A 14,188-nucleotide genomic window follows, 5' to 3' on the forward strand; every position below is an offset into this window, starting at 1 on the left:
AGTATGGTTTTACATGTTTCCCATAATCCTCACACAATGGTAAATCCAGAGGTATGGCGAATATTTCCAAGTAATAAAACAAAACTCTTGGAGAAGTAAGTGGCTAAGAGAACAGAGTAAAGAATTTACCAGCTCCTGCACTGGATGAAATAAACGTACAAATTAGAAACAGGAGCTTCCCTGCAGTCACCACGTGTTTGTACCCCTGTGTCCCAGCACGAGTACAGTGTCGGCTCTGTGGGCTCCCTAGAGTGTACCTTCGCATTCCGTTCTTGTCAGGACGGTCCCAGCTCTCCATGGTGTCTGATGGAACCCTGGGCAGCACTGGTCACAGGTGTCACCGCACGTGTTATGTTCACACTCACAGCGCGATTTCTACCCAGAGAAAGGGGGGAGCACACTTTGAGCATTGATTAGAATTTCAGGGAAAGTGGATGTCTCTTTGAAAAGTAGTACCGAGGAAAGAGAAAACTTCTGCGATGTGCACTGCAATGTAAAATTCCTCTCAGACTGGGCAGCATAGGGCGCCTGCCTTGGGATGGGTCCCTTTGATCAACGTTAGCTTCGGGTGGTCCAGGCTTGTGCTGGAATCACTGGGTTTATGTTTGGAAGAAAGGAAGAGGCCTAATGGGAAGTGGCCTTGAAGACTGAATTCTCCTGCTCTGATCCCTGGGGCCTGCAGATTTTCTGGGACAGATGTGTTTATTTTAAGGCATTCCTTGAGTGCTGCTAACATTTTTGGATGCGGCAAAGAGGAGACTGGATTCGCCCAACTGTGCCTCTCAAGGGCATAGGAAGAACAGAAATCCAGCGTCTCCAGGATTAAACCCCCAGTGTGTGTGTGAGCTCTGAGTAGTCTCAATTTACCACATGCAAATGTCCTTCCAAGGAAGGCTGCCCAGCCGACTCTCACAGCTTGGGGAACACTGTCCACCACTGCCCCCGATAGCGAACACAGGGCACGCAGCAAGCAGCACCACCACCTCGCCAGGAAAATATGCTGGGGCTTTGAAATCACCCTAGGAGATAACAGTCTATAATCCATTACCTAGAAATCTGCCTCTGAGGCTGACATCGTTTGTGGTATAGTTTTGGTAGAGGAAAAACAAAAACAGAAATACCAAGCATGATCCTGCTATCATTCATCCATCTTCCTATTTAATATATTTCTTCCATACACTGCATGGCAGATAGTTTTGAATTTCACCAGTTTATTTGTGACAAGAAAAATAGATGCTCATTCATCTTCTGTGGATTATGTGCACCTTATACACTTTTATGAATGAAAAATTCTATCAAAAGCATTCCAGCATTTTCTGCCCTGGGAGGATACTCTCTGGAATCCTCTCTTCTGCTCCTCTCCTTTTTGCCTCAGCCTCCTATTCCATGGCCATTTATAGATTTACCTCCATATCCATGTTTCATTTATTTGCATTAATTTTTTTATTAAAGTTTTTAAAAGAAATGGACAGGTTGACTGATGGCAGACATTCTCTAAAGCTAAATCATCCAGGAGGCTGTCAGAGCAAGACAGGCTTCAAAATAGATACGAGTTAGGAATCTTTTTTTGGGGGGAAAAAAAAAAAACTACTCTGTTTTCTGATACTGTGATGGCTGACTTCAAAGTTTATCATCTTAACTGCCAGCTCCATTTCACCCTGGCATGGCTTTCTCTTACACTGTCTAAGTGGGGAACCAACACCCATTCACAGGGTTCCCTGTCAGCAAACCTTTTTTGTGAAACATTTTACAGTTCAGCACTGCATTTCCCCTAAGCATCCTATAAATATACATACATTTGTGGCTGGATCAAGCGGACAAGCCCTGGCATGACCATAGCAGATGCACATCCCTCCAACCGAAATATCCTTGACAGAGTAGTAATACTGCAAAAAGCAATTCAGAGAGAAATCCTATTAGGATGGCTGCAAGGTGAAAGTAACAAAAGAGATATTCAGTTACAATTTTAGTTTTTGCTCTCAGGCTTCATTGGAAGCATGTTTGTGGTTCTTGAGGATAAGCTAGGGCTCACAAAATGGATAAAGCAACCCTAGCTTTGCAGTCATAGTCTCAGGGAAGAATGCTTCCAATTTGTGTTAGGTGGGCATTGTAGACATTACTTCCTGACAGGTGACACAAAAGCCATGCTCGAGTACCCATTGCTAACAATAGTTTTTGTTTTGGTTTGGTTTGGTTTTGTCTTTAATCTGAGGCTAAGGACAATAATTTTTCATAAAAGCCATTAGACATAGTTTCTTGAAAGAAAATCTCTGTAATTATGGTAAGAGGAACTTCAATACTCATATGTTATTAACCAGGCGATTTTACTGGATGGATTTGAAAAAGAAACAATAAATTTATGGGAATCGTGCTATTAACAAGTTTTTATTCAAGGTTTGAAAGTTTGGATAAAACACTGAAAGTTTGAACTTCAGAATACTTGCTTTTTTTAATAATTATGTTAAAATCCTCAATTACCGGGCTGGGGATTTAGCTCAGTGGTTTCGTCACCAGCTGCACAAGCGCAAGGACCCGAGTTCAATCCCCGGTACCAAAAAACAAAACAAAACAAAAAAATTTCCTCAATTACCTTCCTGTCTGAAGCTAATACAAGGATATGTTCCTAATATTTTAATCTATATGCTATTTTTAAAGATTATTGCTATTAGAGAGGTGGATTAATATTAAAATTTTAATTAATATGTGTATAAGATTTAATCATTGTCAGAGCCCTTTGCACTATTATATGATATCTAAAGAACACTCTTAATAAAGTATGGTTCTATTATCCCAACTATACACACAAAAAAAATCAGATTTAGGAACAATAAGTATGTTGAAAAAAATCTCAGTTCCTGGTCCTCCTTTTTCTTTTCTTCTGTCTTCCTCTCCTCCTTCTACATCTCTTTCTCATTCATTATTTATATACAGTATCTTTTGAAAATATTTTTCTTACACTATCTTCATATACCTAGACTTTGAACAAATGGATCCTTCTAGGAAATCTGAGTAATGTGAAACTCTCCTTTGCACTTAGCTTCATTGTTTAATAATATAGATAGTAATGGATATATGTGCTCAAAATGCTGGCACAGTTATATCTGAGGATGCCTTTAAAACTGGAAATTGATTTTACATATAAATGTAAAATTCTTTGCTTTAGAATCATGAAGAAGACCAGAAATTCAATATTCTATTTTTATGTATTTAAATTTGTATGCAGTGTTTATTGAACTTGAATACTTTCAAAGATCATATTTACATGTTAGCTTGTACTGTATTTTAAAGGCTCATGCACAATACAGTTATAAATAATAGATGTGTACCCTAACTCTCCCTCTGCCTTCTGCAAAAGATGATAAAAGGAACACTAATTTATTTTCATTGATTTTTTTACCCTGATAGATATACTTTCAACAATGAATAAATTTCACTTCAATATTATTTAGTCTTCCTTGCTGTTTATCTTAAGCCATGCCACTATTAGAGTTAAAGATAATTTTTTTTAAATATGAAAAATCTAAATATTGCTATAAAATAATGATTCCTTCTACATAAGGCAATTGACAGTAAGTTGAAATATAATACAAGGTAAAGTTGTTTCACGTTTGGAATGGAAAACACAAGGCAGAAAACTATCTGACATATGTTGCAAGTGGATAATTAAAACATTAAATGTTGTTTTGTGATGACGGAGAGGTTAGGTGTGGAGCAGTTATGTCGGGAGGAGGGAAGCATGGGAAGAATACTCATTGTTCAGGGCCTGTGATAGAGATTTGGTAGTTGGTGGCAGAGGTTAGAAGCTTAGTAGAGTCCTTGCAGAACTAAGTGCTTTATCCAATGGTGTCCTCTCTTTAATTCTCTTTCATAACTTATGCTTTTAGTAATATAGCAGACACCTTGTGGGCATGGATTTGCCTTATGGATTTATGGCTGAATTGAATCTCTTGGTAATACATACTGTCTTAGTCATATAGCTTTACATAAAAGAGATAATATAAACCAATGAATGGGTATGGGGTAGACAAGAAGAAGCACAATTATCATTCAAGGCAATCTAGCTGGTCATCAATGTTATAAATCTATAAATTTTACTTTAACGCTAGAAGGCAGCACTTCTGTTAGCTCCATTGGTCAAAGATCTGTACGAAAGACGCTTTAATCTTTTGTGAGTTTTTTCTATTTTTTTTCAATCTGGGGATTGAACACAGTGTCTTCCCTGAATTATACCTCCGGCCCTTTTTTAAATTTTCAAATTGAGATCAGGTATTGCTAAGTTGCCTAGGCTAGGCTCAAGCTTATGATCTTTCTCCTTAGTCTTAAAAATAAAAAACTTTTAAGTTTTATTTTATCACTTGTATTAAACACACACTGGAAAGCTCATCAACAGTACACCTTACAGTAAGTCAGTTTACAATAAAACTGAACAAGGATATTGTATGTATAGAAAAACTTTTCAGCTAAAAGTCCATAATGTAGATCAGTAAAACACCATGTTCATACTTTTTTTAAGTATAGGAAGGTGAAAAATAAGTCTTTTGCTACTCAGCAAGGAAAAACAAATCCGAAAGAAAGAAAGAAATGGAAATAGAAATTTAGGAATCTGAAAAAAAGAACATCTTGGTTCAGATACACAACTACATTTATAGTTTCATTTAGTTATTTTAAAAAACTCACAAACAATGAGGCATCACAAGGAACATAGATCCACAGTGCTAAGAAGTGCCAAGATCAATACGCTATTGAAACATCTGGGGGCACTGCTACAATCATTTACTGTGTATTGTGATATTCTCATAGTTCTGAAGTGACGGAAAACTGACTGGAGAGAATGCTCCTTATAATGCCAATCCTTCATATCAAAAGCACAGCAATTACACGTTACCAAAGGAAAAGAGTAACTGATTTTATTATTCACAATCAGCTAGTGCTGACGCAGGAGACCATGAACTATTAGAATTTATAACTGGATCTCTAAGAGTGATTAAAAGAGATCAAAAATGGAACCCTTTTGGGGAGAAAATCTCTTCTAACCCAGATTCAACACGTTAAGGGGACATTAAAGAATGTTAAATTATTTAAGATTTTTCAGAAAAAATAAGAACCCAAAAGTAAATCTTGCTGGAAAATACATTGCTTTGCATTCTGCAAAATAATCAACAGAAGTACAGTGTAAACTTTTACTATAATAAATAATTCTACTTAATTCCATAAGTTGTAGTAGCTTTGTAGGTAGTACATAATATTACTTTATTTTTAAAAGAAAATCAAACAGTACGTAGAATCATTTCTTTTTTCTCTACAGCAGTACTTTCATAAACTATGGCTCATGATTCATTGCTGGACCATAGAACAAAAATATTTGATGAGACAAAATGGCCCATAGGCCAGCAACATTGACATTTGAGAACTTTCTAGAACTTTCTAGAATTGCACATTCTCAGCTCCACCCTAGACCTACTGAATCAAAATCTATATTTCCACAAGAACATCAGCTGATTCTACACACATTCAAGTTTAAGACATATCCCTGTGTGTGTATGTTTGTGTGTACTGGGTCATGATATAAAATGAATTTCTTTGTGTGGGCTGTGGCCCAGAATTTTTAAAGCTTTGACTTTTAGTAATTTCTCCCCAGCACCAATTATAATAATAGTACAGATCACCTAAATTGATGAAAACTAACCTTAAAAAGCATTATGAGTTAGATATTATTTTTTACAAAAGAGGAAATTAAAGTAAAAGAATATTTAAAAACTTGATAAATAAAATGTGTATTAAGTGTACACTTAGTAAGTGGCAGAGCTAATATTTGAACAAAGGAAAGTCTATTGAATTTTTGAATTTTCCATAATTACCATGCCAACAAATCACTGAGATTTCTTTGTAGGTTCCTTAACAGATAATTAAAAAGATAGATGCCATAGCATTCATAAGTTCGATTATGATTCATCATAACTTACTCTTCTTGTGACAATGGGGTCAATTTCTCTTGGATCTTTGTGAGCAAACATCATCAGGTCAGCATTCAAGGTGCGGATCCTCTGAAGTCTCAGACGAATGTACCGGGCAGAGGTGAACTCCAGCAATTCAGGAGAAGGGTCGTCAGCACTCGGTCTCCCATTGATCAAAGAAATGTGAATCTATCCAACACAGAAAATAGTTTTAACAGAATTTAAAAGTTTACCAAAATTAAATATCTGGTTTTGTTCTCTTTTTCTTAGAAAATAAAAGTAAGTTCCTGTTCTCCCATTGAAGGCATCTAGTCATGTTTACTCCCTAAAACAGTGGAGTGGTTGAGGTATTTCAGGATCCATTTAACATGTAGGTATGCAATTCATTTGCATATGTCTTAGATGTTCTCTATACACTATTTAAAAAAAAAAAAAAAAAAAAAAGCAGACAGCTCTTTTCTTTATTTTAATTAATGAACCAGTACAGGGGCTCTGGGCATGTATTCTTCCACTGAGCTGCATCCCCACCCTCTACCCTGTGTCCTACAATCGCCTATGTTCCTCTGTTCCATGCACTGCGTCATCTTGCCCTTTCTAAAACATCCATAAATTCTTAAATCAATTATTCTCTTTCAGAAAATTATTGTGCCCTGAATGACTTAACAATCTGACATGTAGTGAGAAGCAAAAGTTACAAAATATTTGATAGAAACAGGAATCTTAAAGTTATTCTGAATTTGAAATCATCTTATTATATCTCTACCTATCTCTATATCTATATATCTAAGTACATTTCTATTAAAATATAAGGAGCAAAGATTAATAGATTTGGAGGAAAACCACACAAACCTATGCTTACAGTAGGCAATTTCAATATTTTTTTTCTTTTTGTGATTCATTTATTTTTTAGTAGTTGATAGACCATGAAGACAAAAATTTACCAAAGCCATGACACACTCTATGAAAAAATATATTGTAAGAAAACAGATTAAGCTTGGACTGAATGGTGAATTGTTTAGGAAAGTAATTTAGTATCAGAAAAATACAGAATCTAATCAGATCATTTTTCATGTAAAAATGGAGATAATGCCAAGGAACTTCCCTCCAGAGGAACATGGAGCTAACAAATACTCATAGGGATATCTCAAGAAAAAAGAATTTTAATGAAGGATTAACTGCTCGATAAAATCAAAAGAACCCTGTAATAAATAAAGGAAGTATGTCTCTATACATAAAGAATTCTCATAAATCAATGAGGAAAAATACCAACAACATAACATCTAAATGAACAAAATGATAAAGAGGCTCTACTGAAAGAAACAGAAATATAAATAAATGGCTTGTAAACTATTGACAAAATATTGAAACTCATAATGAGACAGATATTGATTAGGAGCATGCTGATAAGTTTATTCCCTTTTATAATTTTGAAATACTCATGAACATTAATAATATTCTCTGATGGCAGCAATGAATGCATTACAGAATACCTCTTGCACATATGGGTGTGAAGGTAAAATGGGACAAACACCACAGAAATTAATTTAGCAACAACTATGAAAATTAGAAAAACACGGAATTTTTGACCTGGCAATTGTATTCCTGTGAATTATACTATAGATATAAAATAATATTGGCATTGTATTACATATGGACTCAATATATATAAGGCACCAACTGCTTCCATACCCCTCTCCCAAATTTATACATCGAACCCTTAATTCCAATGTGATACATTTGGAAGTGGGTGTCTGGAAGGTATGTAAGTTATGAGAGTAGGGATCTCATGAATGGAATTAGTGGTCTAATAAAAAGAGGCAATTAAGGAAGACAGTCCCCATAAAAACACAACCACACATTACTGGTTCCCTGATCTCAGATGGAAGTGTATGGAGCTGTCTCATAACAGCTAGAATGAACAAATATCCATCAATGTTTGATCAGTTAAGTAAATTATGTATCTATGTAATGAATCTTGTGCAACCAACAAAAAGAATAAGGAAACTCTCATATACTGATAGGAAATAGTACTTTCATTTCTTGTACTATACAAATGAATTATTACTTATAGAATAAATTTAACCAAATCAAAATATTCAGAGGTAGGTTTTGAACTGAAAGTACACACAGAGACCCAGCTATGCACATGTGAGCAGAGGGCTGAAGAGTCAGGACTATTAGAAGTGGGAGCTCTGTGATAGAGCAGATGTTCAGCTGCAGGACAGTGTGTGCTTGCACTGAGGAGCTATGAGTTGAGGTCACTTTTTGGAATTTTCATCCACTTTTGCAAGAAGACATAGCACATGTGTCAATTACATTTTTTGACAAGAGAGGTGATTGTGTGCATTTCCATTCCCATCATCTTGCATTTAGATAATCCTAGTGAGCCTTTTACAAACTGACAGCCAATAAACTACTTCAGTCACTAGAGGAATATAGCAAATTCTGAGATGAGAAACTAATTCTGATGCTACAAAGAATAGATTCAGAATGTCTCATGATCAAAATATAAAATTTTCCAACTAATTTAATCTACCTGCTATACTGAGTGAAGAATAAATTCACTTAACACATTTGAAGATGACGGAATGTAGATTTTCCTAAAATACTGATCTTAAAATACTGAATGCCCACTAATATAGCAACCAGTTTTTCTTAGAAATTAATTTTGGCATCCAAAAAAGTCACCAGTGACCCTGAATTCATGCTCAGTTTCTTTCAAATTCTCCTTCGACTGAACCCAAAATATTATTTAAAAGAAAAGGAAATTATGTATGTTTAGGATTAAATTTCTGAGAATCATCATGGTTTTCTTGGTGTTTAACACTATGGTGAACTCCATTTGTGCTAGATAAGTAATCTGTAGGTTCGTCACTTAAACAGATACAGGAATTTTTCAAAAGAGGTGTACATGTTTCTCATTTAGATTAATCAGCCATATGATAGCGCCATAAAATATTCAACAAAAGAACACTTCTCCTCACAGCTTTGGTATTTTCATCAAGATGCTCTGCCAAGAGATCTTGTGAGTAGTCAGTCTCAACCCGTCTCTCGGATAGAAAGCCAGCCAGCTGTTTGGCTGTGTTGTGTACAGTTTAGCTCCTTTACACTGTTTTTTTCTTTCTTTTTTCCACTGTCCTTCAAAATAAATCATAACATTGGGTAGGGTATTTCCACTAGCGCAATGCTGTGTAATTTTAAGTTTACTGGATAACTTAGCATACTTCCTGATTTCCTATGGGGTGACAACTGGGAGGTGTCAGTCTTCAGGAAAGATGAAAAGCATCAGTCCCCAAGACCACCACAGCCTTGCTGAGAGGCCCTGGGAAAATCTCTGGCCTTCTAGCTCTGAAATGGTTTCTATTACAGCTATGTTGGTGGGTGTATGTTCATGCTGTCACAGGAATTCATTCCAACTGGAAATATCTGAATACAATTATCAACTGGGTTCTGAGCTTTTAAAATTTTTCTCTAAAAAGAGTTTTTACAGAAAAATAAAAGGAAGAACTCAGCAGAATATCTTTTTTTGTTACCAAATGTCTACATCAAAATTATACTCTACTTACCTGAATTATTCTCTTTTTACTACTTCAGGCACACTGTATGCCATGTTTTCATTGCAGATGGATAGCACTTTTATGCCTCTATGGCATTTTCACTTTAAAATAAATGTAAAAATGTCTTATGGAACAAATAATCTGGTTTCTAGTATGGAAAATATCCCCTTATTAGAGGATTATATTTATTTTCAACTGCTGGAAGTGATAGTGTCCTTGTACCTTCCCAGTGATACAAATTTATTGAGGCAATGCATGGAAGGGGAAGGAAGACTGCTTGAAAGATCATTAAATGTCAGAAATTTTGAAAAGAGTAGCAAAAGTAGACAAAAGAAATGTAGTATGCTCTCAACACATTTTTAAAATCCTCTTCAGATGATCAATTTCTAAAAGGTGCCAATGAAATTAGTACAAGCATTTGAAAGTTATCTGACCAGAGGATTTATAACAATAAGCCCATACATGCAGGATAAGCTTAGCTGAATATTTCTGTAGTTAAATAAATTATATATAAATGAGTGGCTGTGATATCCAGAAACCTAAATCTAATCATGCTCATGTGGTGTTACTTTGGAGAGGGAGAGGGAGATGGTGAAGATAACTTTGAAAATGGTCTTAAATAGTTTTATTTTATACTATGTGAGAAACCAAGTACAGTATTTGGAGAAGGGAAGCAAGCGGTAGGAAGCCTAACTCATTGCATCAACCTGCCATTGTGTTTCTAGCCCAGGGAAAAAGCTTACAGTTTGGTCATGAGTGTGGATGGTAATTGGTACCTTGTGTGTAATATTCAGTACTTTTCCTCTGTGTCCTACTCTTCTAGAGCTTCCTCCATTCTCCTTTACCGATATCTTTTACATTGCTACCTAAAATGAATACTTTTAATTCCGTGCCATATTTGACCTATCAGCAGCATCTAAAACTACTAATTATTCCACCGACTTCCACAACACATTGCCCTTATTTTGCTCCTTCCTCTCTGGTTTCCCTTCTTCATCTCTTTCACTACCACAGTTAAGTGTCCCTTATCTAAGTTGAACCAGAAATGTTTTAGATTTTGGAATTCCCATGTTTTGAAATATTTAAATATATGCAATGAGATATCTTCAGGAGGAGACCCAAGTTTAAATGCAAACTTCACTCTGTTTGATATATACCTCATACATATAGCCAAAAGGTAACTTTTTACATTTAGTGTACTTGTTTTTGGACTGCAACCCATCTTACGAGGTCAGGGATGGAGATTTTCACTTGTGGTATCATGTGGTTATGCTATGTTGGCTCCCATTTTGGAGCATTTTAGACTTTGGATTTGGAAATTGGAGACGCTCAACCATCACATTAGCCCTTCCCTAGCTTTTGAAGTTTAGTGCACCACAGTGCTTAGTCCCTGGCCTTTTCTTCTGCTTTATTCACACTTAACTACTTAGTCATCTCTAAAGCCCTTGGATTTCTATAACATTTAGACTGATATCTCCCACATTTAAATCTCAAGGGCTGACCTCCAGGGAAGAATGCAGAACTAACTGCCTACTTACTGAATTTGATTAGCTGTCTGATCAGCATTTTCTTAGTCACTTTCCTGTCTTTTAATACAATTTCCCACACCCACAAGCTAAAAGAGGACAGGTTTGTTTTGGTACATAATTTCAGTCCATGGTTGGCTGGCTCTAGGTAAAAACAAGATGGCAAAGAGAGGGGCATAGTGGAGGAAAAGCAGTTCATGTCATGGTGGCCAGGAAGCAGAGAGAGAGAGAAAGGAGAAGCTGGGGAGAGAGACATACCCTTCCAGGTCATGCCCGAGTCAACTGCTTCTTCCGACCAGGCCCTTCCTCTTAATATCACGTTGGGCTATGGATGAATCCACTGAGGAGTACAGCACCTCTGTGATCCAATCATCTACCAAAAGCCCCACCTTCAAACATAAGAGACTTCTGGGGAACATTTTAGATGTAAACCATAACAGAGATCTCAAATTGAATTCTTCCTTTTCATCTCCAGTCTTCCCAATCTTATTAAATCCATCCTTTCAGCTACTTTCTACTAACAATTTCGAATCTGGCTTCACCGGCCTTGTTTTCTTTCATCATGTTTCAAATTGGTTTGCAGATCTTGTTGACTCTACTTTCCAAATATATCCAGCATCCAATCACTTCTCTTTACCTACATTAAAACCATCTTGGTCCAAGCTTTCTTCATCTTTCACCTGAGGGAGTACTTTTAATGGTTTCTCTCTATCCACTAGAACCGGAGTCTAAAAGCTTAGGAAATTCTGTTTTGTTAACTGATATTATTTAGCAAAAATTAAGAGCCAAATAAAAATTTTGAATAAATAAATATTACTAAATGTTTAATAATTTCTAAATATTTACCAAATTCAACCAGCTTTCTATCTAATAAGTAATGTCAGATTTAATCAGATTTTTTCTGTTATTAACATAAGTAAATCTTTGAATGTGCTATTCTTACAAAATTAAAGTCAGTAAACCTTTTAATTTTCTACTCAAGCATTTGAAGTTAATCTAAAGAAAATTAGGAAATTAAAATCTTTTTTTCATAATGTCCTTATTTTTTGTGTACTAAGCTTGCTAAAATAAATTAAATATTAGTTTACTTTATTGTCCATTATAACAAAGTTTCATTTAAAATTTTTTTTTTCTGGTACCGGGGATCAAATTCAGGACCTTGTGCTTGCAAGGCAGGTGCAGCGCCACTGAGCTAAATCCCTGGGCCTGACAAAATTTCATTTTGACACTCTATTTTTTTAGCTGAGAATAACATACATAGTAATGCCTTGGTTCATGAATGCTTCTCTTTGCAAACAATTCAGTTCACAAACAAAAGCGTTCAGGAAAGTTTTACTTCTGTTTGCAAACTTCACATCTAGTGACAAACACAACTGCAGCCAGCTTCCCCAAAATTGTAAAATAATTGTAAACTGAAGTACCACTGTAAGTGGATTTTTTTGAAGCGTAAGACATATTAGAACTTAAGTATCATTCAGCCTAATTTGGTTATTAAGAATAGAGTTAACCATATCCATTGGGTAGCCCCAACATTTTGATTAAGCAACAAGAAATTATTAAAGATAGAGTAGACTATTTCTGAAAGCAAAAACAATGGGATATATTGGTATAAATGGATATACCCCTTCAGATGTCTTAATAATCTCACTGAACCAAAATGGATAAACTTTCTTTTCATACAAAGTATAGTAAAATTACATTGGAATGTCTTTAATTATAAGTTCACTATCATTAGAAGTTCACAAACCCAACCAAATAAACTACTTTTACATAGTTAATGATTATGAAGCTGCTTGCAAAGTAATCCTTTAATAATAAAATGTCAATGGTTATGCATGACCTTAACATCTTAACTAATCTATTCCAAAAATACAAGGAAATGTCAGCTTAATGAGAAATCTAACAAATATGACTGTATCATTGACAATTCTATCCTTGAGCTTAATCTTAACAGGTCTTTCAATCTCCCATAAAAGGTATTTTGCTTTAGACGCCTACTTGGTTCCAAATTCCCTGAAACATAAATTGCTTTTCTGCTCTTCTTCAAAATTATAGTTTTTGCATTTGTCATTCTTGGATGAAAGCTTTGCCTTCCATGCAATATTTAAACAGATTCTTCACTGTCAAAGCAATAGTCATTAATAAATTACAACATAATAAGAAAATCAGTTCTCTTTGAAGAATATTTGTCATCTTACGTGTTTATTATTCTTCTTTCTCAGTGAAGCCATTTAAAATATTATGCTCCAAAGGTTTGTGTGGTTTCTCTGCTGGTCCAAAAAAAAAAAAAGTAACCCTACCACTTTGTATCAGAATTAGTTGAAACACTTTTATCTTCTTTTTCCCCTGTACCATTAGCACATTTCATGTGAAAGTGATTTATAACCCCGGTGGAATTGCTGAACCCACAGAAGGTCTAAATTTCTAGGAAAGAGAAAAATAGAAACAAAATCTCAGCTGCTTTAGGAGTTTCAACTTTCCCAAAGTCTCAAAATTGGCATGATTCTTACACAAACCTTCTGAAGGGCTTACTTCCTACAACTCAAAGCAATCCAGCAAAACATGTACTTCTAAGATGCTGTTCAAGATATGTTTAGATTTGTTTCAGCTAAAACGTGCTACAATGGGTGACCTACAATCCATCATAATTAACTGTAAGGTCTTCATATCCTTCTGGTCATGATACATAAAAAGAAAAGACTAAGTGCCGGCAATTTTCAAAAGAAGGAAATAATCAATTAATGCAAATCTCACTCTTCTTTTTCCTTGCTCTGACAGGACTTTGACATGTAATAGTTCATTTAGCATATCTCTTTAAACGTTTTCAAAAATAATATGAAAATACTTCACGTTAAAATATTTTATTTACTATTGTGTTTTTTCCTTCTCCAGTTAAATAAGATTTGCCTGGATAAAAGAAGAGTTGTCAAAGTAAGTTTTCTCAATTTCTTTTGGGAGCTTCTCATCTGCATTTTATTAAATGCAAATGTCATTGCTAAATCATTGTGCTGCAAGCTAGTAATACTCTGTAAGGATATAGTATTCATTTGAAATTCACAGCCAGGAAAAATATTAGAGGAGTAGCTTCCGACTAACTCAGGAAGGAAGACAACCGAAGGAAGTTATCTTACTCTCTTGAAAAAATTGTATT

At 35.2% G+C, this 14,188-nt stretch overlaps 1 protein-coding gene across 10 annotated transcripts in view; it reads right to left on the bottom strand.

Moving 5' to 3' along the window:
- The window catches only part of Lama2 (laminin subunit alpha 2), a 586,947-nt gene that overhangs the window by 359,053 nt on the left and 213,706 nt on the right, over positions 1-14,188 (bottom strand). For all 10 annotated transcript variants that reach the window (XM_087190273.1, XM_087190276.1, XM_087190275.1 and 7 more), the window contains 3 exons: positions 5,964-6,143; positions 1,797-1,886; positions 258-375 (listed from right to left, as the gene is read on the bottom strand). In XM_087190273.1, coding sequence (XP_087046399.1) covers positions 258-375; positions 1,797-1,886; positions 5,964-6,143 — 388 coding nt within the window. The remainder of the gene's footprint in view (positions 1-257; positions 376-1,796; positions 1,887-5,963; positions 6,144-14,188) is intronic.

Source organism: Heterocephalus glaber, unplaced genomic scaffold (assembly GCF_053883595.1).
Source record: "Heterocephalus glaber isolate CG9 unplaced genomic scaffold, H.glaber_assembly_v1.0 deba00001550, whole genome shotgun sequence".
In the NCBI taxonomy this organism is placed as follows: Eukaryota; Metazoa; Chordata; class Mammalia; order Rodentia; family Bathyergidae; genus Heterocephalus; species Heterocephalus glaber.